At 40.6% G+C, this 25,302-nt stretch overlaps 2 protein-coding genes and 1 non-coding gene across 4 annotated transcripts; all 3 read left to right on the top strand.

Annotated features, from left to right (window-relative positions):
• Nucleotides 1–859: 859 nt before the first annotated feature.
• pprc1 (PPARG related coactivator 1) lies at nt 860–10,496 on the top strand. The gene is made up of 14 exons (XM_086169472.1): nt 860–968; nt 2,514–2,609; nt 2,710–2,859; nt 3,050–3,130; nt 3,219–5,196; nt 5,352–5,405; nt 7,424–7,484; nt 7,756–7,823; nt 7,995–8,718; nt 8,802–8,999; nt 9,089–9,167; nt 9,241–9,362; nt 9,633–9,784; nt 10,055–10,496. Exons 1-14 carry the CDS (start codon nt 888–890, stop codon nt 10,153–10,155), a joined length of 3,945 nt encoding a protein of 1,314 aa, XP_086025598.1. The 5' UTR covers nt 860–887; the 3' UTR covers nt 10,156–10,496.
• On the top strand, nt 9,417–9,556 carry LOC147236482 (small nucleolar RNA SNORA50). The gene has a single exon (XR_015109037.1). It is a non-coding gene; the product is annotated as a small nucleolar RNA SNORA50 (small nucleolar RNA).
• Nucleotides 10,497–12,137: 1,641 nt separating the features above from the next.
• On the top strand, nt 12,138–23,184 carry oga (O-GlcNAcase). 2 transcript variants are annotated; one of them, XM_086169486.1, is made up of 19 exons: nt 12,138–12,658; nt 12,983–13,034; nt 13,147–13,244; nt 13,417–13,547; nt 13,698–13,869; nt 13,957–14,055; nt 14,139–14,423; nt 15,113–15,271; nt 15,391–15,584; nt 15,664–15,918; nt 16,069–16,272; nt 16,562–16,736; nt 18,269–18,322; nt 19,778–19,863; nt 20,890–20,994; nt 21,213–21,304; nt 21,387–21,579; nt 21,669–21,828; nt 22,567–23,184. In XM_086169486.1, the coding sequence occupies exons 1-19, from the start codon at nt 12,493–12,495 to the stop codon at nt 22,701–22,703; spliced, it is 2,817 nt and encodes a 938-aa protein (XP_086025612.1). In that variant the 5' UTR covers nt 12,138–12,492; the 3' UTR covers nt 22,704–23,184. The 2 variants fall into 2 exon arrangements, with proteins under 2 accessions (XP_086025612.1, XP_086025621.1); XM_086169495.1 differs by lacking the exon at nt 18,269–18,322.
• The last annotated feature ends 2,118 nt before the right edge of the window (nt 23,185–25,302 follow it).

Raw genomic sequence — 25,302 nt, 5'->3', positions numbered from 1 at the left:
TTGAATGGGTTTTTGGGGGATCTGGTATGAGCCATTGAACTCTCCAGATAAGCTGCTGGCAACAAGTAGGTCTGCAGGCGGGAGCATGCTAAAAATCATCAATTCATAACCGCAGCTCAGGTGATCCATCTAGTTCTTTTTCTTCCCTCTGCAACAAACAATACCATGACAAACACAAATCAAGCCAGATCAGTGTACATACCTTCTGCCCGTGGTGATTCGAACTGAAGAAGCCTCCCCAATGAGAGGTGAAACATCCTCAAAGGTGGAAAACCAAGTTTGGTTGCCACTAGAAGATTTTGACAAGATCGAACCATGACCTGGGTGACTGAGAAGCTCCACAGTCATAACTACTACCAGACACTCCACTATAGTCTGTTAGAACTGAAGAAGCCTCTTGGATAAGTGAAATGTCTTTAAATTGCACCTATAGGAAGCATACTTTCTTTGAAAAGCAACGTATTAGACCACAAAACTTAATTAATGCAATTATACACCGTTCATTACATCGGATTTTTCTGATAATGTCTTAAAAGTATTCTAACAGAAAGGTGGCTTGCTGGCATGATATGAAATTTGTGATTGTGGTCAATCTGTCATTTATGGCTCAATGAATGATGGACAAAACATCTATACTTGATAGAAAATATTGTATGAACGAGTAATATTTTGTGGTTAACTATGTTGCATCTTCATTTACCTCGTACGGATGTGGCTGGGGAACTCCGGAACTGAATAGGACTACAAAACGTGATACCATAACCTCTGACCTCTCGCGTCACTTTGCGTCATTTTGCCGGGAACGTTAGACCACGTGTCTCTTTGCCGGCTCGCGATTCACGACTTTTGATTCGGAAACCAGTTGGGCTGGGGTGTAAGCTTGCAAGATGGCGGCGCGGTGGGGCGCAGGCGAGGAGATATTAACAGCGTGCAATATGGATTTCTTCCCTTTGAATACACTAGACGAGGTAAAGAAAATGAGAGAAACTTTATTATTATAATTATAATGTACCCAGTTTCCTGTCACGTTTTACCGCTAGAGCTTGATGCGTGCATGAGTTTCACTCCATAAGTAAACCTGTATTGAAAAGTGACACGTGGATCCAACCGTCGCATACCTTGGACTTGTTTTAGCGCAGTATTTGTTTCGGAGTCGAATATTATTGTATACCCAACCGTTTCTACATGTATCAGATAGTGGCTGGTCGGTTTTCAATTATTCTGAGCTTTAGATGGAGATCGGTGCTAGTTAGCTGTTGAATCAATGTGGTTTAGCCGGCCGGCTCGTCAGCCTCTCACGTTATATCCGTTAACTAGGACGATTTTCATTTGAGTGAAATGACAGCTCTACAGTTTAATTTGTTATTGGCTTGGTGTGTTTCTAGCTTGCAAAATGAAAAGTATAGGATTACATTTTCGCTGTTGTGCGTGTACGTTCAAGGAGCACCGAATGCCCAATTCATCCGAGTCATTCACACGTGGTAACAACACCACGACATGCCAGGTGGCTGGCATTGTAGCTATTTTGTCCTAAGTTATAATTACCAAAGTCATCACCTTCCTTTTCCGTATAGTTGGCAATTTATTTTTTGCAAGAGTATAATTTGTAGGCCCCCTTCCATTTCAATGTAGTTATAGCATTATTTATCTGGCGATGCCCTTAAATAAATTTAATTCAGTGAAATTATATACAGCTACGTGTTTATCGTCTTGGATATTGAATTTTCATTCAAACCCACACATGTCCACATGTGGCTTGGCCGTGATGAATCACATGTTGGTCCCACGGCCCATGCGCAGTAGACGCAATGAGACCCAGGCATTCTTTAACTTGTTAACGTGTATAAACGACGATTCGGGCCACGCACTGTAATTTCCTTTCATCCGTGTAAAAAAATCCTTTTTATTTGTAGTGTCTTTAAATCGATTTAGATCAGAGCGATGTGTCGTATTTGTTGTAGTGTAACACGTGGACTAGGTGGCCACCCTTTGGACGGGGTGAAGTAAGGATCAAACATGTCCGTGCAGAGACTGCATGGGAAACACAGGTCGCTGTAATTAAAAAAAAAAGGGGGGGGTTACGGTTTGGCTTTTTTAGTTTTCCACGTGGCCTTGCAACATTGTAAGAAAATGTTTGGCATTTTGTGTTCTTTTGATGACAAAGTCATGTGCCCCTGGGGTTTCCTTCTCTGAATTTGTTTTCCAGCTCAAATTGTGTCTCTGACCTATTTATTGTTCCTTTTACCTTCATTTATTAATTTCTATCAAACTTTCCTTAGTTAAGTTGAAATTATCCATGTACGTATGTGTAGTTTATGTATGTCATTGATGTTAATCACAACAAAGCCAGTTATGCAGCTAGGATTGTTTCAAAAGATCAGCAAAGCACTGAAAAGGCATTAGAAATAGTCACTACTGTTACCACTATACTATTATTGATAAATAAAAGTTTTTAATACAAAACGTTATTCTTACATTGAATACGATTTTAAACAATACACTTTCTTCTTCAGACTGCTGACCTGAACTCTGAGGATTCCATGGAGGCCCTTCAGAACTGTTTAGACCCCTCCATTCTATCTATTTTTGAGGACTCGCCATCAATTGAGGCAAGAACAATATTATTCTGAACCTAAGCACTGTAGTTTCAACCGAAGTTGTTGAGTTGCATTTTAAACGCTTCTGGCTAACTTTACTGTATTTCTTTAGACTAAAGGAATGGATGAAGAGAGTGAAGCAACTCTGCTCACAGCTCTAACTGAGATTCTTGACAATGTGGATGAGGAGAACCTCTCCCCATTTGACACACTGCCTGAGTCAGATCTGCTATCAGGTCAGAAGGGCACAGACCACTCTCCAGTAAGTATCCATTTGCCAAGCTTTACTGTCTTTGTGCGCATAGCATCACCTGCGTTTCCCTTCAGCTAAATGCTTAGAAACCAAATCTGTTGAGATTTGCGCTGACCTCTTAAAATATGATTGTAATTTATTATACAGGCAATATCCCCCCAAAATTATGTTCTCATGACTTCTTTTTTTCATTTTTTAGCTTAGGCGATTGCTCAATCTGCCTCGGTCCTCTCCAGAGAAAGACGCACTATGCATGTCTAGACCCTTCTCAGTCGGAAAGGTAAGTTGTTTTTTACTCAAACATTATATATACACTTGTGCCATATGTGTATTTCTGAATATGCCTTTTTCCCTCCTAATATACTCAGGTACTCGCAAGGAAGCATCCTGACTCTCTGCAGAGAAGCGATGGAGAGGAAGAGGAAGATTGCTCTCTCACACAGAGCCCAGTCCAGCATGACTTATTGCTTGATAACAATTTGTTAGACTGGGAAGGTTTGACCCTCCCACTCCCTGTCACCTTTGAGCAAGAGACTGATAAAGGGGGTTCCATAAGTTTGGGCGACTTAGTGAGGCATATGCACCCGTATTGCATGACTATTTGTGTGGAGAATGATGATGGACAACAAATATTACCAGAGGGAGGCATCTTACTGGAGGTTGTTGATCAGGATGAAAATGGCGAGCCCATCCTGGCCATCCCAGACATAGAACTCACTGCCTCTTTGCCCATTAAGGAGCAAACATCTGAAAATGATCAAATGGCTTCAGATAAGATCGACGTTGCCTCTGATAGTTCTGAGCATATAGTTGTTGATGATGAAGATGAAACACTCCACAAACCTGTGAAAGTGCAGACACTAGACCTGTGTTCAAATCTGATAGATGAGAGCATCACTGAAGGACAAGAAAAAAAATTCAAAGCAAAAAGCCCTCCCCATAGAAAAAAGAAAAAAAAATGCAAGAAGCTGTGCCCATCTGACACTGCCCCTGTGCAGGGAAGAGTTCTAAGGAGTTCCTCAAGAAAAAACACAACAGAAGTGCCCACAAAGCCAGAGAAAAACATAATTGAAGGGAAGAAAAGTAAAGTCTCAAAGGTTACACTTTTTCAAAAAAGTAAGATCCATACATTGCAAACTGAAACAGAACCAGAAATAACCAGTACAGCCCTACCAGCTGACAATGGGAAGCTTTCTCCATCTGTGCCATCTAAAGATCACACGGTCCAATTTAGTGTTAGCGCTCAGAACACTCAATCTATATGTCCCTTTGAAGATGCAAGTTCCACACTGCCCAAAGAAATGCCGAAGCAGATGGTCCTGGCCACTGAAGACTGCCCCGACCAGACAAGACCAGTTGCTTCTTGTAGCTCAGCAGCTGCGAAATCTGTAGCCCCTCAGATGACACAAGCCTTTAGTGAAGCTCTTCCTCCGGTCGCCCCTGTCATACCAGAGCCAAAGCCAAAATCCCTTAGTCTAGAGGAGTACAGGCTGCTCCGACGTCAGAAAAAGCCCGATCCTGCGGAGAAACAACACAATAACCGAACCAAGTGGCCCAGTCTGCCAGAGCTCCCCACAGAACTCCCTCCAATTCCCTGTCTACCTGAACCTAGCCCCCGGGATCCTCGGCGTTCCCAGCCCCCATCAGTAAAGAAGGAAGTGGATGACATCAAACCTGCCTGGCAGCCAAGGGGACCATGTGCACCACCTACCCCAGAAGCACTGTTGGTGCCACCATCCTACATGGCTACTAGCTCTAACAAGGCTTCTTCTGCTCCTGCTGTTTCTCAACAAGCACCGCAATCTAAGTCAGATATTACACTTAAACCCAATCTGTCACAAAAAATTTTAGAAACTGTTCCTAGTACTGTAAACACTGTACATGAGACAACCACTGCAGTTCATTCTGAGTCACAGAGCGCTGAATGTCCCTCGATAATACAACCTGTACAGCCCACGGCATCAGATCAGAATTGTTCCACAGTTTCAGTAGACAAAAATGAAACCTTATCTCAACCCGTGTCAACTACACATCTTGAGCAGAGTACTATGCCTTCTAAAACCAGTGCAGAGACAATCAAAGTCACAGTGGCTACTGTTCCGATTTCCAGTTTTCCCCAGAAGACTGTTATTTCCCAGCAAGTACCTGACCTCACAGCCAGCACCTCCTCTCAATGTACATTTGCTGACCCTGCAGCCCATCTGTCCTCCTCTGCTCATCCCTTCAACCCAAAGACTCAAAAACAAGAATTTGTTTTAATGAAGGAAAAAAACATAACAGCAGCTGAGTGCAGCCATGCAAAGAGTCCCACACAGGAGTTGATTGAGTCTTTCACCAGTGAGATAGGTGAGCCTCTTTTACTGCATTCCATTTTGTATGACTCAAAACAACTGAATCCTGTTGTAATGTTCGCAATCATCCTACACCTGTTCTATCACCACTCAATATGACCATACAAAGACCATTTTCCATTTTAATTATTTCAACGTAATTGTCCATAGGAATTGAAGCTGCTGACCTGACCAGCCTTCTTGAGCAGTTTGAGGAAACCCAAGGTAAGCAATGGAGAGGGTAAACATATTGTCCCTTGTGATTTCTTTTATTTGGGTTTAAAATCTTTCAGTTATTAATTTGCACCGTAATTTCCAGAATGTTTAGCATAGCACACATGAATATAAACACCAACATTTAAAAATAAATAAATATGGTTACATATAGAGGCTGCAATTTTCTATAAGCCACAGATGTCCTCATTGTAACACAAGAACACATTTATATTACAGAGATATTTCACTTTTAACTTTCAATTAAATACATACTGGTAACATCCACAAATTCATACTTTTCACATGTTTCACATCTTTTGTCCAAACAGTGCCTGCCATGTGGCTGATTAAAAAGATATAACAAAAAGAAAAGTCAATCCATCCATTTTTTGTCCCTGCTTTCTCCTACTTCAGCTGATTGCTATCTTCGTATTCCCCCTGCACGCTAAAACCACTAATGTGTCGTCTTCTGCGTGGGAATTGAACAGTCTCAGAATTTCGGTTCAATGTGATGAGGCTAAATGTTTTGATGGCATGAAGCTCACTTGCCCAAAAGAAGCCATAAAGTACTCCGCATCATTGTTTCAGTCGCAGTGTTCAAAGTGTGTGTGTGTGGGGGGGGTTGCGGCTAATCGTCTGGAAATTACGGTACATACCACTGCATGTGTATTTTTTGCCAAATTGTAATTTCCTTAGTTTTGCAATGGCAGAAAATACAAAATATATTTCAACACTATCTTTACTCAGTTGTTATGAATTACTATATGGACTAACAACAATTGAGGGATTGAGGGATCCAAATAGTGGCATAACCTGCTGAAAGAAAACAAGTGATTAAAAATGTATATTATTGGCTTTACAAGCAAAGGGTTATTAGTAAAGACAAGACCTGTTACTTTATTTTATAGTTGTTTCTTTTTAAACAAAAGGTCACTCTTAAAAGTGTAGACCAGAGAGTTGCCAGACAATTACGTCAAGACTGATAGCATGGTTACTTGAAGATTATCAGACCCTGTCAAGGAATTGTGCACGGCAAGTATCATGGCAGACTTTCAAAGTGGCATGCTTCCTACTGAAACATTGTTTTCAGGGATGGGGTCTATGGGTGAAAAGAGAACCCGCTTTGTGCTCTTGTCTGCTCAGCCACTGGAATTCTGCCCTGTCCGCAAATCCATTTAACTCTCCGCCGCCTTTGTTTGGGCGGATGTTCAAACTCCAACAAGTGACTAGACTCTGCTTCTACTGTTACCATTTTTTGTCTTTGTTACTGAAAATGTGCTTCCACTTAAGATTTACCGGAGAGCTCTTGGATAAACCATCCGAAAAATATATGTGGGCTTAGTTGAATGAAGCTATAGTTAAATTTGCTTATGTTCAACTAAAGCTCTTTAACAGTTAGACTTATCACCCTTTCTTTAATCTGGTGCGAGTGAAAGATAGTAAGTTAGAAAGTTCCTGGTTGGACTCGACAACTGGGACCTCCCTGTGTGGTATTGGCACGTTTTCTATGTGGATTTTCTCTAGTTTCCTATCACAGTCCAAAAAATATGCAGTACGTTTATTGAAGACTAAGTTGTCCATAAGTACAAGTAAGGAGAAAGTGAATCGTTGTGTGGCCATGTGATTGATGGAAGACTAGTCTGGGGTGTACTCTTTCTCTTAACCAAGAACAGCTGGAATTGGCTCTGGCCCCACTGTTACCCTCAGTGCAGGATTAACAGTGTAAACATGAGTGAGTGAATGGAAAAAAATAAAAAAAGAACTGTATCTCTGTGCTACATATAATAATGATGTAGTTTATTCATATTTAACACTGACTCACAAAACTACCCTATATTTTGTAATGGCTGAAGTCTTAGCAGGGCTCCGCTATTGGAATTGGATTAGCTTGCAAAGCAGTAATTTCATGGAACATTATATTTATTGACATTCATCTTTCTCCACGTTTCCAAAGTTCCTTATCTGCTCTGTTTCAGCTTACATTCTTTTCCCGTTTGTACTTATTGAGTCCCTGTTCTTCTCTTCAGCAAAAGAGGAGCAAAGTGTCCTGGAGGTTTCTGGTAGAGCAGCAGCTGTAGGAAACTCTAGGTGAGTTACCCTACAGCCCTCAAGCTGCTCTGTGAGTGAATGGGATATAGTTAATTCTGAAAGTAACTACAAATTCAAATCTGTATATGTGTGGAACAGACTCCCATTTTTTGCCAAAACCTACCACAACTCCTGTGTCCAGTCTCAATGCGCAAGTTCTAAAGTAGTCCAACATTAACTATATTGCTCCTACAATTCTTGAAAGACTGACTTAGGTTGGTTTGGCACAGTTTACCCAAAACCTTCTAACAGACTCTTCACTGTTTTGCAGGGTGGAATTTCCCCTAGAAAAAACTGTTGTAGAACGAATAAGAGCCAAAGAGGCCTTAGGAACTGCAGGTAATTAACCTCAGAATGAATTCATGTAATTACTATATTATTATGTTTGGATAAATAAGCACTTTGTGAAACTTGTACATGATTGGATATTTGTTATATTGCAACATCAAAGGCCAACTGTACCTTAATCTTTGGTCTAAACATGAAGTTCTTCCCTTTTCATCACATTAGCTCTGACTCCTCCAGCCACTCCGCCACATCAGATGTGGAAGCCTCTGGTATCTGTGGCCGTGACAGGAAAGAACAAGACTACTGAATCTATGCCAAGCGCCCCTAAAGTTATTCAAATAGAAGCTCGCCCATTATCTTCTGTCAAGTCTCGCTGCAAGCCCAATGCTCCCAGCACGATAACCCCTGAAATGGCATGCATGGACCATGACTATTGTCTTCCCACCAAAGTTGCTTCTCCAAAAGAGTCAGTTAAGCGCTGGAATGTCAAACAGCAATCTTTCATCACTATTAAACCCATCAGGCATCCAGCTACAGCCACTTTACGGACACCGCCGCCTGCCTCCAAATCCTCTGCAGAGTCCACAAAAAACTTAATTGTCACAACTACAACACAAGAAATTCCTCTGCCAGAGCTATTCGATCACAGGGCCGATGAAATGGAAAAGTCCTCCATTCTAGACTCTCCTGATGCCTCTCCTGCTCAGCAGGATGATGATGATGCTGCAGTTGAAGAAGTCAGCCCAAGGAAAGGGCCTTTTGGAAGATCTTACCATTGGCATGCAAATTCTCACACACCCAGCTCCCGAACCAGCCCAAAAGATAGAACTGGAGGCAAATATAGAAAAAGATCCCATCTTTCTCCCAGTCCCAAGTTGAGCTGCTCAGACTCCGATTCCTATTCTTCTAGATCTCGATCTAGATCCTGCTCTCCAGCTGAGAAAAGGTTAGACTTTCAAAATATACACAAGATACAGAATTATCTTTTGAATTTCTAGTGGCTAATTTCATGTCATTCTTCCTCTCTAGGTATCGGTCCCATCGCTCACAGAGTAGTTCCATCTCCTCATCCCGTTCCTCTTCTCGGTCCTCCAGCTCTGCATCTCCATCCCCTCCAAGGAGAAGAAAACATTCATATTCGTCTTCTCGTTCCGGTTCTTGGAGTCGCTCCAGATCTCGCTCTCCTCAAAGACATACACAGTGGACTAGAAGCAGAAGATTGTATAGGTAGATTAGTATTCTGTGTTGTCTTTTTTTTCCCCATACACATCCTAAAATTTATTGAAAATTGACACAGTCCTTGTTGATTTCCACAGCCCTTCATATAAGAGAGGCAATAGTCATTGTCCAAAGACAATTACTGAAGACATGAAGAGACGCAAAGAAAAAGCCATTGTGGGTATTGCTCAATGTGTATGTGCATGTAAAACACAACAGTCATAGCACGATTAACAATTTGTTTCTTCAGGAGGAACGACGGGTTGTTTATGTTGGTCGTATACGTGGTACAATGACCCAAAGGGAACTCAAAGAACGTTTCTCATACTTTGGCGAGATTGAAGAGTGCACCCTGCACTTTAGAGACCATGGGTAACTACATGTATTCATTGATTTAACCGTAGAAATAATTGTGTAAACATAATAATGCACTGTCTTTGAACCCTCTTGGTCCTCACTTTGACCTCTTGGGCCAAGCTACAGTGCAAAAGTGATTATAAGGCTTGTTCATAACTGGGGCTTCCCCTAACTCTTCTGGGTTGCTCTTTTAAAAGCAAGCCACAACTTGATAAAACATAATGTTAATCATCTGGATCAAGAGTTTGGGCTAATACAGGCTAATATTTTGACATTCTGTTACAGGGACAACTATGGGTTTGTGACTTATTACAACACGAAGGACGCTTTCACTGCCATTGAAAACGGAGGCAAGCTACGTAAGCCAGATGAGCTACCATTTGATCTCTGTTTTGGTGGAAGGAGACAGTTCTGCCAAACCAGCTACTCTGATCTAGGTAGGCACAGATTTACTTTGACATCCAAGGTAGCCACCTAGCTCTTGCCCACAGTGCTATTCCTACCAGTGCTTACCATAGACTAAATAGTTCTCCAAGTCTTTGCACTCTATATTTAAATACAAAGGTGAATATCACATACAATGCATTTCAGTCATTGCAAGGAATGCTCTGTTTCATTAAAAATATGCAAAAGGAAAGGTCATTCTGAGAAAAAATGCAGCATAAATAATGTATTTTCATGTTTATCAATTCTTTCTCCCATTTCAGATTCTAATAGGGAGTATGATCCACTGGCTGCAAAAGGAAAGTATAATGCACTAGACTTTGACACTTTACTGAAGCAGGCCCAGCAGAATCTGAAGAGGTAACAGGAAGCCTGCTGTGGGAAGCTGCTGACACTTACCTCAGAGCTGACAGCTCATTGGCCTGCAACCCTTGTCTTGACATTTTGTTGCAATAATTTTTTTTTTTATTTTGTCCTGCAAGCTAATACCTTCTATTGAAGTGAAGATTTGTAAAGAAATTGGTAAAAGACTTTAAAAAAATGGAATGACAATTACTTTTTTTAAAAGTTTTATTTAAATGTGAATTCAAATTTGAATTGTATGGCAAGAGAATCACTTTTTAAAGGGGGAGGGACAGTAGAGATTGGATGTATTACATGGAAATGTACTACAAACCTAAATAAATGACAACTTGAAATGTCTTACTTTTTCTCAATTGTCAGTTTTCTTCTGAATAATGTTGTACAATGTATGAAATTCAAGCAAAATTTTATCTATTAATATGAACATTTTGACATGAATATTGGAAAAGGCCTATGGCTGTATTAAACGCAGATGCTATGTTTTGGGAGGAGTAGAATTGTGCATGCTAAACTTCCTGTGAGGAGGCAAACCTTTAGCGCAAAACAAATTAACCTTTTAAATAAAACTATGTTGCTATTAGTTTGCATCAATTACATACATGCTTAGTGCTTGTTAATACACGGACACCAAAAAGACATAGAAATGTTGTAATTAAACAGGTTTTCCCTTTGGCAAACCCCTTCAGGGGATGCTCAAGTCAATCAATTGGTTCTATCTAAGCCCATTCTCCATATCCTCTCACACAACTAACTCCATATCCTCATCAATCACATCAATAAATCTTCTCCTTGGTCTTCCTCAAGGCCTCCTCCATGGCAGGTCCAACTTCAGGATCCTTTTATCAATATAGTCAATGTCTCTTCTGTTCTTGACCAAATCAAGTCTTGCTTCTCTTATCTCTGAAACATCTGACAAGTAACGTCCCTCTGATGGACTCATTCCTTATCCTATCCACCCTAGTCAATCCTTAAGAGAACCTAAACACCTTCATCTCTGCTACCTCAAACTCTTCTTCCTGTCTTTTCTTCAATCCTCCTGTTTCCAAACCATACAGAATCGCTGGTCTCACCTCTGTCTCAACACCTTTTCTTTCATTCTGGCTGAGTCTCATACATTACCATGAACACTTCATTAATCTGGTCTCACCTGCTTGAAAGTGTTTATCGCTTTTACACACAATCCAATTACTCTGGACAGTTGACCCTAAGTACTTCAAATTCGCCACATTCACTAAAAAACGGTCAGGTTTTTTTTTTAACATTTTCTTAAGAATTCACGCAAAAAATAAAAATCCTGTAGAGTTAAATCATTAGTTTGTTTGTCTCTTACACATTTCTAATTAAGTATCATTACTCGAAATGACAAAAAGCCGGATAGGGAACCGGGCAGACTGGATTACTGATAAAGAATTGTGCAGGGTTTAGCAGGGGGCTTTGTTGCAGGCAGGGGACGCAGGCTCTCAAAGGAGCAGCACCTCCCCTGTTTGAAAGCCGTGCTGGAGCTCGGACGCATTCCTAATAAGGAATGGACACCCAAGATACTTAAACTGTTCGAGATGGTGAACACATACCAAGTGTGTCAACCACCGTTATCTTGTTTTCTGTTTACAAAGTAAAGATGAAAGCAGTAAATATCCGAGGTTATCTATTACGTTAACTCTACGTTTATTTGGCTCATTCAAATTGGGCTTCGTTTACTGTCTCGGAATTATTCGAAATTATACTAAAGCATTTTGAGTCAATTCATGGGTTCTAACTAAATACGACGGGGTTTATTTGTGCACATTTATCACGAAGCGGTTTCATCATACACTGTGATAAAAAATAATAATTTTCCATTCTGAATTCACTAATGATCTTATAATTATTGATGTTAAATAATATAGGTATAGCAAACCGCTCTGTTGCTGTAACATCTCTGAAGTGTTTTGTCACGCAGATCTGGTTCTGACTGGTTTGAGCTGGTCCTCTGAGCATGCGCTCTGGGTGTAAACAGGAAGAACGGAATTGAACCAGGGCAAATCGAATAGAAAGAGAGGAAAATGGTCAGCCAAAACTTACCAAACAAATTGTTATTCTTAATATAAGAACATACTAAAAGGTGTATTTTACCTTGTAGTTGCGATTTCGCGTACTATTGGAGCAGATGCAACAATCGAACTCGCAGATACGTTAATACCGTAAGATATCGTTAGCTAAGGTTTGTCAGTCAGTGACGCGATTTAATTCCTTCGGGTTTTGCCCGTCGAATCGATCTGACAAATTTACACACATTCATTCGGTGTTCCTACTGGATCCTCCTAAAACTAGCGACCCAACACCGGAGGAAATACTCAAAATGGTTCAAAAGAGTAAAACACTGGAGACGCCTCAAGTAGACGCCGAGCCGAGCCCCAGCCCAGTCTCGGGAGAGGCTTGTGCCGAGGCCCCCGGCCCGGTCGAAGAGTCCAACATCGGAGTGGAAACGACGGGGCTCAGAAAATTCATCAGTGGAGTCGTGGAGGGTAACAATGTTTTCATGAGCACACATATATACGTGCATTTTAAATATGTTTATAGTTTGCGCGGAAGTGGAAATATGTAATCCAGAGGCGGGTACATTCCCTACAGCTTCCTGGAAGAAAGGGGTTTTTAAAAGTATCATCGTCCCTTTTACGTGTTCGCGTGTGTGTATACACACACATATATTTATATATATATATACATTGTTTTTTGCATCTTAAATGACAGCTTATGCCTACGGGCCCATAGCCAGTTTTAGCCTGTTCGCCGTAGTCATCAGTACTGCAGATTGCATTGAAGCTGACTACATTGTTTGTCTCCTGCAGGCTTTTATGGCCGACCCTGGACAATGGAGCAAAGGAAAGAGTTGTTCAGGAGGTGTGAACTGTATATATTCTTTACAAACCAGAACTGAATAGTTAAAAGTATGTCGTTTTTTTTTAAAGTAAGATTTTTAAAAATTGTTTAAATCTGTTTGTTTTTTTTACAGGCAGCAGAAATGGGGGCTGAATACATACCTATATGCACCAAAGGATGACTACAAACACAGAATGTTCTGGAGGGAGTTGTACTCGGTTGAAGAAGCAGGTGACTATACAAAGCTCATCCTTGCACTCACTGCATTGGTGCAAAGAAAATTAATAATAGATGGCGTGATGAAGTAAATCTAAGTCAATCTACTTTTGATTACTATTTGAATGCACAATATCTGAATCAGCCAATAGTTCTTCCCTAATGGGATTTTTGAATTTTGTCTCAGAGCAACTGATGACCCTTATTGGTGCAGCTAAAGAGTACGGGGTAGAGTTCATTTATGCTATTTCCCCGGGGTTGGACATCACCTTTTCCAATCAGAAAGAGGTTTCAGCATTGAAGAGAAAACTTGACCAGGTACAGCAACATTATTTTTGCAGTCGTCTGACCAGCATTTAACAACACTTGATGCTTTTCTTCTACTAGATTATGCACCATAAGTTTTTTTTCATTTATTTTTTTTATTCTTACATGCCGTAATTCAGAGCCTTTCTTTGTCCCCACCAGGTGTCCCACTTTGGTTGTAAGTCCTTTGCCTTACTTTTTGATGATATTGACCACAACATGTGCCCTGCTGACAAAGAGGTGTTCAGCTCATTTGCACACGCTCAGGTTTCCATCACCAATGAAATATACCAGTATTTAGGAGAGCCAGTAACTTTCCTGTTCTGTCCAACAGGTATACCCAGATTCTCTTTGTCAATTCACTAAAATTAATATGTCTTCTTGTTTATTTACCTTCAGTACTTTCCCCTCCAACTTACAGAGTATTGTGGAACCTTCTGCTACCCAAGTGTTTCTCAGTCACCCTACTTGCACACCGTAGGAGAGAAGCTGCTGCCTGGCATTGACATTCTATGGACCGGTGAGTGATAAATTGACTAATTCCACTTCTCCTGTACATACACAACTGCCCAGGATAACTTGAATCGGGTTTTCTGTTTGCAGGTCCAAAGGTGGTGTCAAAAGATATCACAGTTGAGTCTATTGAGGAGGTGTCTAAGATCTTGAGACGTGCCCCTGTGATCTGGGACAACATTCATGCAAATGATTATGACCAGAAGAGGCTTTTTTTGGGTCCTTACAAAGGACGCTCCACAGAACTCATACCCAGATTGAAGGGAGTCCTCACCAACCCCAACTGTGAATTTGAGTCTAACTTTATTGCAATCCACACACTAGCAACCTGGTACAAATCTAACATGAATGGGGTACGCAAGGATGTGGTCATGAGTAAGTATGTTTTATATAGGTCAAAGCAAATATCAGAGATTTTATGATAATACAGGGTTTCTGCAGGATATTAAAAAACAAGTCATTAAACAGATTTTGCCAAAATTAAGGCATATAAAGCATTGAATTCCATGCCTGGTGGCATTAAAAATTTAAATACACTTGATCGGAAAAAATTGTCACTTAACAATATTTTTGATCAGGCTATATAAGCATTTAATAGCTTTGATCAGATTAGTGTGGTGATCAGTGATGATTGACAAGCATAACCCTGTATTTGGATATTGCTAAGGGCCAGTGTTGTGTTGGTGCACATTGTTAGAACACCGGAGTTGGAGCAAAAAGAAAATGATAGGCACTAATTGTCAGACACAAAGTTAAATCCATGTGATTGTTTAGTTCCATTGTCATCCAGAAGATCATATAAACATATTTACTATTGTGCAAAATCAAAACCAGAAGTAAATTGGTCATTGATTACCATGATTATAAATAAGTATCTGCAGTCGAACATGGGCATTACATTTGTTTAAAGTGGCATTAAAGAGTATTAAATTAGATTGGCTGATACCTGCTGAAACCCTGTACTAGAATGTGATGTATTTTCATCATCTTATTCTCAGATTGGGTGACAGTTTTGTCGGTGATGTAATTTTTTATGCAATTCCTCTCCTATCGCCTTTTGCCAGCGGACGGTGAGGACAGCACAGTGTCCATCCAGATTAAATTAGAGAATGAAGGCAGTGATGAAGAACTGGAAACAGACATGCTCTACAGCCCACAGCTTGCCCTAAAACTGGCACTTACAGAATGGCTTGGGGACTTTGGTGTGCCTCATCAGTACAACAGTAAGAATGTGGATTTTTTACTTAATGTCTTTCCATGATTTTCCTGTTTTAAATCTTAGCTGCTTGTGCCATGGACAGGTCAGATGTGATAATTATGTGTTGTTCTATTCTATGCCCAGGCCGACAGGTGCCTCAGAGTGGTGCCAAAAGCACAGCCATTGACGTCTCATCCATGGCTGCTCCCTCCCTCTGCTCCTCCACCACAGTTACTACTGTGTTCCATCAACCCATAATGTCTCCCGCCATGCCTCCCCTCTGTCTGGATCCACACCCACACCCTATGACAAAGGGCACCCCGGAAGAGGAAGAGGAGGTGAGATTTGCTCCCCCACTAAGCAAATGGCTAAATAATACGTAATGGATAACACGCTTCATTTGATTTGTATGTACAGGTCGAGGTGGAGAAGAAGGATTCAGACGAGGAACCCATGGAAATGGTAGTTGAAAAGTCAGACGAACCAGAAGCTCCAGCCGAATCAGATGAGAAGCATGATGAGCCTGTTTTAGCAGACAAGATGGCAGAGGACCTGAAGCCAATGGACACTGACAAAGAGAGCTTGGCAGAGTCCAAGTCCCCTGAAGAATCTATTCAGGAGGACTCTGGGAGTGATATTGCTCCCATGCAAACAGATGACCAGCTGAAACAGGTATTTTAAGCTTTTGCAACTTTTAATTTTCTTTGATAAAAGCACCCAAAGCAAAGTATAGCAAAATAAAATTTTCTATCAAATTGTCAATTTTACAAAAAGACATTAAATCAGAACTGGCCATCAAATTATCATGTATTATTTTCATAGGATGTGTTTGTTCCTGGACCCAATGAGAAGCCCCTATTTACAGTGGAGCCTCTATCAATTGAGGACTTGAGCTTGCTGGCAGAGCTCTTCTACCTGCCTTATGAACATGGACCCAAGGCCATGCAGATGTTGAAAGAGTTCAACTGGCTAAGAGCCAACAGCAGTGTCGTTAGTGTCAACTGCAAAAGAAAGGACACCGAGAAGGTGAGGTCACGTATAGTATTCAAACAAATACATTTGAAGGTCACTGCATGTGACTGCTAGTGCATTATTCATTGTACTTGCCAGACATTGAGGAGGGTGCTATAAAACAAAATGGAGGATGTGTACTACCTATAATGCCCATTGGGTGGTGTAACTATAATGGAAATTGAAGTGTGCGCAACTCAATCTATTGAGTCATTGGTATATGTTGGAATTGTTGCTTTTTTAAACCCTATTCTTACCGTTTTTGATAAATTATACACTTCATTCTTATTACTCTTGCATACAGGTTGCTGAATGGCAGTCTCGGGCGGAGAAGTTTGAGGATATGTGCTGCTCAGTCATCCAGATGTTCACCCGGCTCTCCAATTCAGCCAACCGCACAATCCTATATGACCTCTACCCTTACATCTGGGACATCAAGAGCATCATTTCAATGGTCAAGTCGTTTGTTCAGTGGTTAGGTGTGTATGAAGAAGCTATATGTCTCTTACCTCTAAAGGGCAGGGATAGAAAAACAATAATCTGATCTAATTCTGGGATTCATTACTGTCAGGCATATTATTAGAAGCAAAAGCTTGTAATCTCAGCACTAAACTGAACTTTCATAACTTAAATGCTACAGTTAGCAACATCTGCTAAACAGACAGTTGTATGATTGATCCAAGCTGAGAGAAATATGGCCTTAAAGTTTTGCCTCTACCTGTAATCTGGAAGAGGCTGAGTTGCATAGCCTAAACTTATGGCAGCTTATTTTAGATGGGTGAAGCAATCAGGCCAACTCCATCATCTTCTCATAGGTAGTTTTATTCATAGTTCTGTTTCACGCTTAATTTTGTCCGCTTTCTTTTTTGTTGTTTTTTTTCTATTTATAATTTTTCTCCTTCTCATATGACTCAATGCCGCTTGTACTGCTAGCATCCTAGCAAGCTGCTCCAACTTGATAATATCCAAATCAGGTCTCTGTGGCATATGTCTGATCAGGGTTCCTGCTGCTTGCTGTGTGTCCAGTAACATCACTACTGCATTCCCACACAGACCTACCTGCTTCCATCTCTCTTGTCTGTGGGGACGGGCACTAGGGGGAAGCTTCAAGACCCCCCACCACCCCTCCATGCCCTAGCGCGCTTGCGAGCTTGGAGAGCTAGTTGACTGGCTGACTGTGGAAGGCCATTCTGGTGCATAAAACAAAATTTTAATTTGTGTCTTTTTAATCTCTATACACAATATTCATGTATGACCGTAAGTGTTCTTGGTCTGGCTGAGTAAATTCTGAAAGGAGGCTGTTGGTGAAATTTAACCAGCTGGATCATTTGCTTATTCTGTGTCAGGGTGAAAGCTATCACCATCTATAAGCTCCCCCTCTATCTATGAAAGCTATCACCATCTATAAGCCCCCCCCCCATCTCCCCCTCTATCTTACCCCCCCCCCCCCCCCCCCCCCCCCCCCCCGCCTAAGCCTTTTTCTCTTCTTTACTTCATACTAGATTTCATGATTTCACTCCACATACCCTGATCCAGTTTGAGTGACATTTAGTCTATCGATCATATGACAATATTTTCTTGAGTTAGCCTGAAGCACCAGCATGGCCTGTAGGTTACTGCCTGTAACCCAGTTTCATTCGCAGGTTTCTGTCCGATCCGGCTATATGTGAAAAGCTGAGGACTCTAGCCTACACTACACAGCAGGCAGCAAACCCACACTGGGACACCCACATTCGAACTGGACTTAAATGGTTTAATCAATTTGAAGATATACATAGCTACTGCAATAACAATGGGGAACAATTTCAGAATTTCTTCTAATGACTGCAGTCAGTGACTGCATTTCTGTTGACATCGGCTGATGTTATAATCAGCTCTTTTGTTGAGGCCCATTCTTCTTCCCTCACAAGAAGCTGTGCAGCCGGCACTTGGTCAAAACGTCCCTGGTTATTGTGCTGAGAACACTTACTAATAAATATTTTCTACTGTTTTCTCCCTTCATCATGTACAGATGGAAGAATCCACAGTACAAGTTTCTACTGCTATTGGATCGACAGTGGCCGATGTATGCACAGTGCAGGCGTCTCTTTCGTTCTCCTTAGAATTGGAATCATGCCCTTTTTTCCGAAATTAGACTGGTAAATTTTCAAAACATTGGAGGAAAGGAAGCAGCTCTCCGGATGAAGTCACATTTTGCGCAGCGATTTTAGATCTTAATCCTAAGTGTTAACTTTCAAATTTTTCTTCGGCAGCTTCTCTAACTTGTTTTTTTGTTTCTGTCAGTAGGCTTATAGAAATGGCTCAAACCAACCTGATGCACCCACTCAAGGAAATTTGCTCTTCACTCTGAAATATGAAATAGCCTTTCAGCCTCATCCAACTTACAGACTGTATAGTAGTTACCAACATGTTTGTATGCCTATAATGGCTGAACTGAGCAAGAGCAAAGGTTGCCCGATTTCTGTGACTAAGTGAAAATAATGCGGTCTTAATGGATGGATATGAATTGAAACTGTACACACAGGGCAATTACTTATGGAAATGACGAATATTTAAAGAAGTGAAGCAAGCTCAGAGTTCCTCCTCGTGGGTGCATCTTCATGCGGAGTCGTGTCAGTTCATCAGAGGAAATGGGTTAGGTCTCAGGATGAGTTTGCCATGTAATACGATGTTAGGTGTGTTGTAGACATGCTGCATTTGTCTGGTCACATGACAGGGCTCCTTGTCAACCTGGTTTAGACTGATAGCAAAGCCAATGTTTGCAGATTTAAATGCCTGTTGCTTTGGATGTATTGCCATTCACATGCTTTCACCATTGTCTGCTCTATACTGGGTCCAATTAGTTCTTTTATGGCTTTGAATTTTAAACAAAGAGGCCCCGTTTATTTAAGGAGTATTTCATCCCTCCCATTTTGCCTTCCTTGATTGATAGATTATGCCCCTTAGTCATGTGACAAGGCAGATAAGATGAGAATGTGACTTCACACGGGGTGCTGAGATCTTTGGGGTGACAGCAGCTGAAGCTTACATTTATAGTCCATGGAGAGTAAGGGTGCCTGTTGTGAGGGTCAATTTATATTTGAAGTCCACCAACCCTTAAAAGGAAAATGAGCTTAACTTAAACAACAAGGGAGCTGAACTGCACTTGATTGTGTCCCCATCCTTCTCTGTTTACACAGAGCGCGCATTTCACTATGCTATTTTGACTTTGACTTTGAGAAAGTGAGATGCAGAGCTCATAAAAGAGTTCTCTGTGTCTTAAAATAACTTTGTCGTTCGACCTGATTCCTCTTGTAATCACGTAAGCTTTAGTTGCACGAGCCCCATTACACTAAAAGGTATTCCACCGAAATCATAAATAATTATTCCAAAATAGGGCCTTTTATGTTTTAATGATTAAAACATTTATTTAGTTATGCTATTAGACAATTATATGCTCCCCTTCCTCCCCACTCTCTTCATCTGTGTCACAGAGCCCCATCCTGTGGTAACACTGTCCGCTTGGCTCTGCTCCTAACAGGGTGTCGTAGTCAGTCCTCAGCACAATTCCTTAAAGGAGACCAAGAGCCCTGGGCCTTTAGGGGAGGTCTAGCAGGAGAGTTCCAGGTATCTAATGCACTGAATTTACAGCAATCAAATGGAAAAAAAGTGTTGTGCACAAGGAAGACAATGGTAAACATGCGAAGGTATGAAGGGGTTTGGTCTGTCAAAGGTGAGCTGATTGCAATGTTTGGGGTTCCAAAGCATAGTTCCACCCCCCCAGCTGTGCTGCGGGGTGTGTGATAGCATTTTGGGTTGTGTCAGTGTAAGGGGCATGCGTAACCTGAAGCAAAAGGTTACAGCTGCTGTTGACATGGCATTTTCTGATTCATTGATTTGAATTTTTTTCAGCAACTGCCCAAGGAGATGCTGCTCTTCCCTAGCGCATGCGGCGCAAGCGAGCATTGCTAGGCCTTATTTTCATGACATCTCATTTCTTTGCAGGGAAGCACAGCTCACAAATTACCACGCCCTTTGCAAGCGCAAGCAAACCGCAAAAGCATCGCAGCGCCAGCGAGAACACAAGCATGTCTTTAATGGGAGAACTCCATGATTAAACTCACCTGTATAGCTGAAAACAGTATCTCCATCCTTTTGAGTGTCAAAAGACTCAAAAATTACAACTGCCATGCAATTGACTGACTCATCTAGCTCATACTTCATTTGCCCCTTTGTTTTTTTCCTGGAGTTCTCTCTCAGCGCAAGCATCATTATTTTTCTCAACAGGAGGGTTGCGCAGCGAAATATTGCGATGCCTCAATAAAGGGAAGGAGCATCTCCTTTAGCCAGTAAAACCTTAGTCAGACCAAAATATGACCCTTGTAGTTGAAAAGAAAATATGACTCTGTGCCTGTCGTGCTATGCTCCTTAAGCAAAAGTGAGTGATGTTTGTTCTTGTCCACTGTCAGATCACAAGGAAGAGGAGTTAATTTGTTGTTAAAGATGATTTTTGTTCAACCATATTTCTAAGCGGTTTGCTTAATTCTCCCATCCTTCTGGTTTAATAGTGGCCATACTGCAAAACAAACAGTGAGGCAAAGAAGCAGACTTTGGTCTCAGGGATACTGAATCTCTTTCTTTTGATATCTGCAGAGATTGTTGCCAATAGATGGGGCAAACGATCTTTTCTACCAACCTCCACCTTCAATGCCAACCTCCAAAATCTATTCAATACGGCCATATTTTCCCAAAGATGAGGTGAGATGATTCTATACTTAATCATGTTCTTTACCTGGAATTCATGTATTTTACCCCAAAATGACACATATTGAACATTTATGCTGTTCTAAAAAATACCTGTAAGGTTGACCAAGTTAGTTATTGAAGGTCATTGTATTATATAAGCTTAACAAAATCCTAACTATTTGCCCATTCACTGTATTAACCACTGCCATATGTTTTTGATTTTTTTGTAGGCCTCTGTTTATAAAATCTGTAAAGAAATGTACTGTGAAGGAATAGAGGATATACCGTTTTCTGATCAGGATCCTGACCTCATAGGAGACAGGCAAGCTATAAAGAAGCCATTTTCTTTAGTGGGTCCTCTTTATGGTGCATGAATTATTGATGTGGTCCTTTGGTTTTCACAGGTTAGTGGGAGGTCTGCTATCCCTGAGTCCAGACTATGGATTTGTTCTGGAGGATGATGAGGGTATCTGTGGTTATGCTCTTGGCACTGTGGATGTCAAGCCCTTCATCAAGAAATGCAAGATGAACTGGATTCCCTTCATGCAAGAGAAGTATCACAAACCTGACGGCCAGAAGGACCTGACAGAGGCGGAGGTCAGATCTTATCACCTGGCCCTTAGTTATAAAATGATTTAATTGGATCGTTGACTTAAACTAAACCCTCTGTTATGTCATCCTTACAGAAGATGATGCTGAGTTTTCATGAAGAAGAGGAGGGTCTTCCAGATTCATTTCTGTCCAACTTTCCCTCTCTTATCAAAGTTGACATCCATGCTAAGGTCACTGATCCCAGTGTGGCCAAAAGTATGATGGGATGCCTATTATCTTCACTAAAGGCCAATGGTGAGTGGCAGCTATTCACACTTACAGTACCATATTTGCAGTTAATACAAATGTATGTAACCTGAAATGGGATCTCTTAGCAATTTCCTAGTCTGCCTTTAGCTTTACACTAATATTATGATAATTTTCAGACAATTTAATTTTTTTTCTTTGATTTTAAATTAAAATATTTGACTTTGCCAAATTAAGAAGCTGATTACTTGCCATTTTACTCGTGGCACTTTCACATGATAATGAAAATACATTATGCCTTAATGCAAATGTATAACAATTTATTTAATAAGGAATCATTAAAAACAAACAGATCTTCACTAAACAATAATGTTTAGATGCTGACAAAAATTGTTCTGTTTTTTTTTTTCATATTTTTTTATACAAGTTAGAGACATAACAAGGATGATACTTGTTATATATTAATTTAAACATATGTTATTGTATTTAGTTTAGAAAAATATAATTTAAAACGAAGGGTTTTCAGATTAATGGAATGAGGACTAGGGTCTCTAATGCTTTTGGTCTGCATTTGTATAGTCGAACACATGTGGTCAGCGATGTCTTCACTGTCCAAGATAACAAAATCTTTCCAAGCATGGATACTATTTATCTTTCTGGGCCTGAAGACTAAATACTGCACTGCTCAAAGAAAGTAGATTTTTGTCAGCATAACAAAATCTTTCGTCAGACTAATAATTGGTTATTTCTGACTAATTGTTATCTATATTTGTCCTTCACTTCCAGGGTCACTCGGTGCATTCTGTAAAGTTCGTCAGACTGATAAGAGAATGTTGGACTTCTATAGCAAACTGGGGTGCTTTGAGGTGGCCAAGATGGAGGGCTTTCCAAAAGACGTCATTATCATGGGGAGAAGCCTATGAAGAAGTGTTTTGCTACAATGACAGAAGGAGGGGGAGCTACGCCCCCACAACGATAAAACAGTTGACTGACCTTCACAAGACAAAACTTCCATCATGGTTTTATACTTCATTACCATTTGGGCTTGCCCAAGGAAACCATTTTTTTAGATTTGTGTACAGAAGCACAGCAGTCACACACCCAGATTCCCTACACGTTCCACAAATGTCTTGACCCTTTTGGATTCAGCAGATCCAAAGGTCAAAGGCCAGGTAGGAATCTGTAGTGAGTTACCATGAGCCAACATTGAAGAGTAGTGTTCCTGTATTCATTTTTGGGGCCGACTACTCAATTACCTCCGGGAGACAGGAAGTGACAAATCCATCTGCAGGTTGTTGTTGTTGTTGTTTTTTTTTTCTGCTCATTTGTTTTGTTTTCTTCTACCAGCCGTTTCGTGGATATTGCTCATGTGGCTTAATGTGTCTGTATCAGAAATGGACACAGATCTGTAAAATTAGGGCAGCCTCAGGTTGTGTCTTATTACCCCTGTGTCCTGTTTTTCCAGCTTTGACATTGCGGCCAGACATCTTTGTTCAAGGTGTGAAGTGCTATACAAGATTTTGCCTTTCATCCTGGATTAATGCTGGTTACAGTTGCTCCCCATGTTTATTTATGAAGGGACGTGTTTTGGAGAAATTGTCATTAAGTTCTCTTCACATAAGAGATAGAAAATAATTATACCTTGAAAAAAACATTAGAGACCAGCAGTGGTCAGTATTAGTTGAATCAATGTAAGAGCCAATCCAGAGGTCCTGAATTTCTGTCAAAAGCAGTGTATCTGCTTATAAGCTTTTTTAAGCCGGTAGACAAGGTTTTTGGCTCATTTATGTTTGCTTTGCTTTCAGCCTTTTTTTGTCCCTGAAATAACATTTTTTTTACATGTTGCCCCCTTGTGAGCAATTGCCTTTTGGTTTTATGCCTTCAGATTTTAGTTTGAATTATAGCCTCTGTGTCTTTTCTGTCAGGGCTCTTCATGTCAGATACAGCTGGTGATTCTGGACATTTGCCATGCTGCACATATTCCAGAGAGGTAGCCAGTTCCTCCCCTTGACTTTGGCAGTTAATTGTCCTTACACTCTAATCAGCAATTTTTTTTCTTACAATTGTATAAGTAGAAAATGTTTAACAGGAATCCTCTTTCAAAGAAAATTCCATGGGACCAAAAAAAGACTGGTGAAAAACCGCTATCAACTAGGCATGACTATTCCATTCACAATTGGACCCCGTTCTTTCATAAAAACATTTTAAGATCAGCTTGTAAACTGACAATCTGATCACAGTTCCAGTCTTTGTAAAAGGTCATTTATTGAAGCAAATAATCAGTTTACATCTTTCTTTGAGGAACCTCCCTGCATTGTTTGTACATTGCAATCGCTAAAATGAATGTCTTCTCGGTTGAGCCTTGGCGAGCACTCTTAAGATCGCTCAGGTTGGTAAATCTTGTCCTCATCAGATGTCACCAAAGTGGTGCTGACTCCAACAATGTACTTATGGATGTTTGGAGCAGAAATTCCAAGGCCTTTTCCTATCTGTCCTTTTGAATGTTTTATATTCTGACACATTTCCCTTTTTTAATGTTCTATGATAAACAGAAACGCACTTTGGTCATAGATAGGAGTGTTAAGATAGTTACCTGAGGATCATCAGTTGCTCTTCAGTAGCTGCCTGCCAATGTGATGTTTTGATACTGTGTACATTGTTGATGTGCATGAGGTGTATTGGATTTGCTGTGGCAGTCATTGGAATAACATTTAATGCTACATAGAGGAAGAAGCATGCCACTCATCTCTGTGAACATAATACTGTAGACAGGCTATAAACACTGTCAACCATAGTGTTATTGTTTTGTATATCTTTACTGAAATTTTGGCTAGCGTTCTGTTTGGTTAAAGATAATGAAGAAGCTGGCATACAGATACAGTACCCTTTCCTGTGCAGCCATCCCACCCGGCTGTGCCCCAGAAAGCCGGGTGAACTTGTCAGCTGCTCTGCTTGTCCTCTCCTCAGATGATGGCAGAGTCTTAGTTTCTGTTGCAATTTGTCAATGGTGGGAATTTGTTCTCTTCCAACTGCCAACTGCTTTAATTGAATCGGGCTGTGACTGAGAAAGGGCTCCAATTGTACATTTTGATTATTTTGAGTTTATGGTTGGGGACAGTTTACATATGTAAAATTTGTATGTAAGATACATTATGTTAAAACTAATAAACTATAATAAACCATAATGTTGTCTGTCTTTTGTGGCAGCAAAATTGACGGAAACTGCTCCATAGGAGCAAGGCAGGATTAATGTGTATAAACTGATTTTAAGAAAATTCAATTCACTTCCATTGTCATCGTAGTGGTTTGGCATGTGTCTATTTGACGTCTACAATTGTCACTGGTGTTAGTTCCTTACAGGGCATATATGTGTTACAAACTAATGTTAATGCATTCATTTTAGTTACATTTCAAGTGGTGATGACATACAAAATGTGCAAACAATTGTTTTTGTCACATGATTCATTTCAGCCGACACTGAACTAACTGCATTAATTGTACCAGATCTTTGATCAGAGCTGA

This window comes from Fistularia commersonii, chromosome 2 (assembly GCF_037954325.1).
Source record: "Fistularia commersonii isolate RoL2024-O1a breed Wild chromosome 2, RoL_Fcom_v1.0, whole genome shotgun sequence".
NCBI lineage: Eukaryota > Metazoa > Chordata > Actinopteri > Syngnathiformes > Fistulariidae > Fistularia > Fistularia commersonii.
The sequence above is the reverse complement of the archived record's forward strand: the minus strand, read 5'-3'. Positions and strand labels throughout refer to the sequence as shown.

Excerpts from the sequence above, each read along its gene's own strand:
- pprc1 (XM_086169472.1), top strand. The coding sequence starts at position 888 with ATGGCGGCGCGGTGGGGCGCAGGCGAGGAGATATTAACAGCGTGCAAT. Across the intron at positions 8,719-8,801 it reads TGCTCTCCAGCTGAGAAAAG|GTATCGGTCCCATCGCTCAC; the intron begins GTTAGACTTTCA and ends CTTCCTCTCTAG. Across the intron at positions 9,000-9,088 it reads AGAAGCAGAAGATTGTATAG|CCCTTCATATAAGAGAGGCA; the intron begins GTAGATTAGTAT and ends TGATTTCCACAG.
- oga (XM_086169486.1), top strand. The coding sequence starts at position 12,493 with ATGGTTCAAAAGAGTAAAACACTGGAGACGCCTCAAGTAGACGCCGAG. Across the intron at positions 20,995-21,212 it reads CATATTTTCCCAAAGATGAG|GCCTCTGTTTATAAAATCTG; the intron begins GTGAGATGATTC and ends ATTTTTTTGTAG. Across the intron at positions 21,829-22,566 it reads ATCTTCACTAAAGGCCAATG|GGTCACTCGGTGCATTCTGT; the intron begins GTGAGTGGCAGC and ends CTTCACTTCCAG.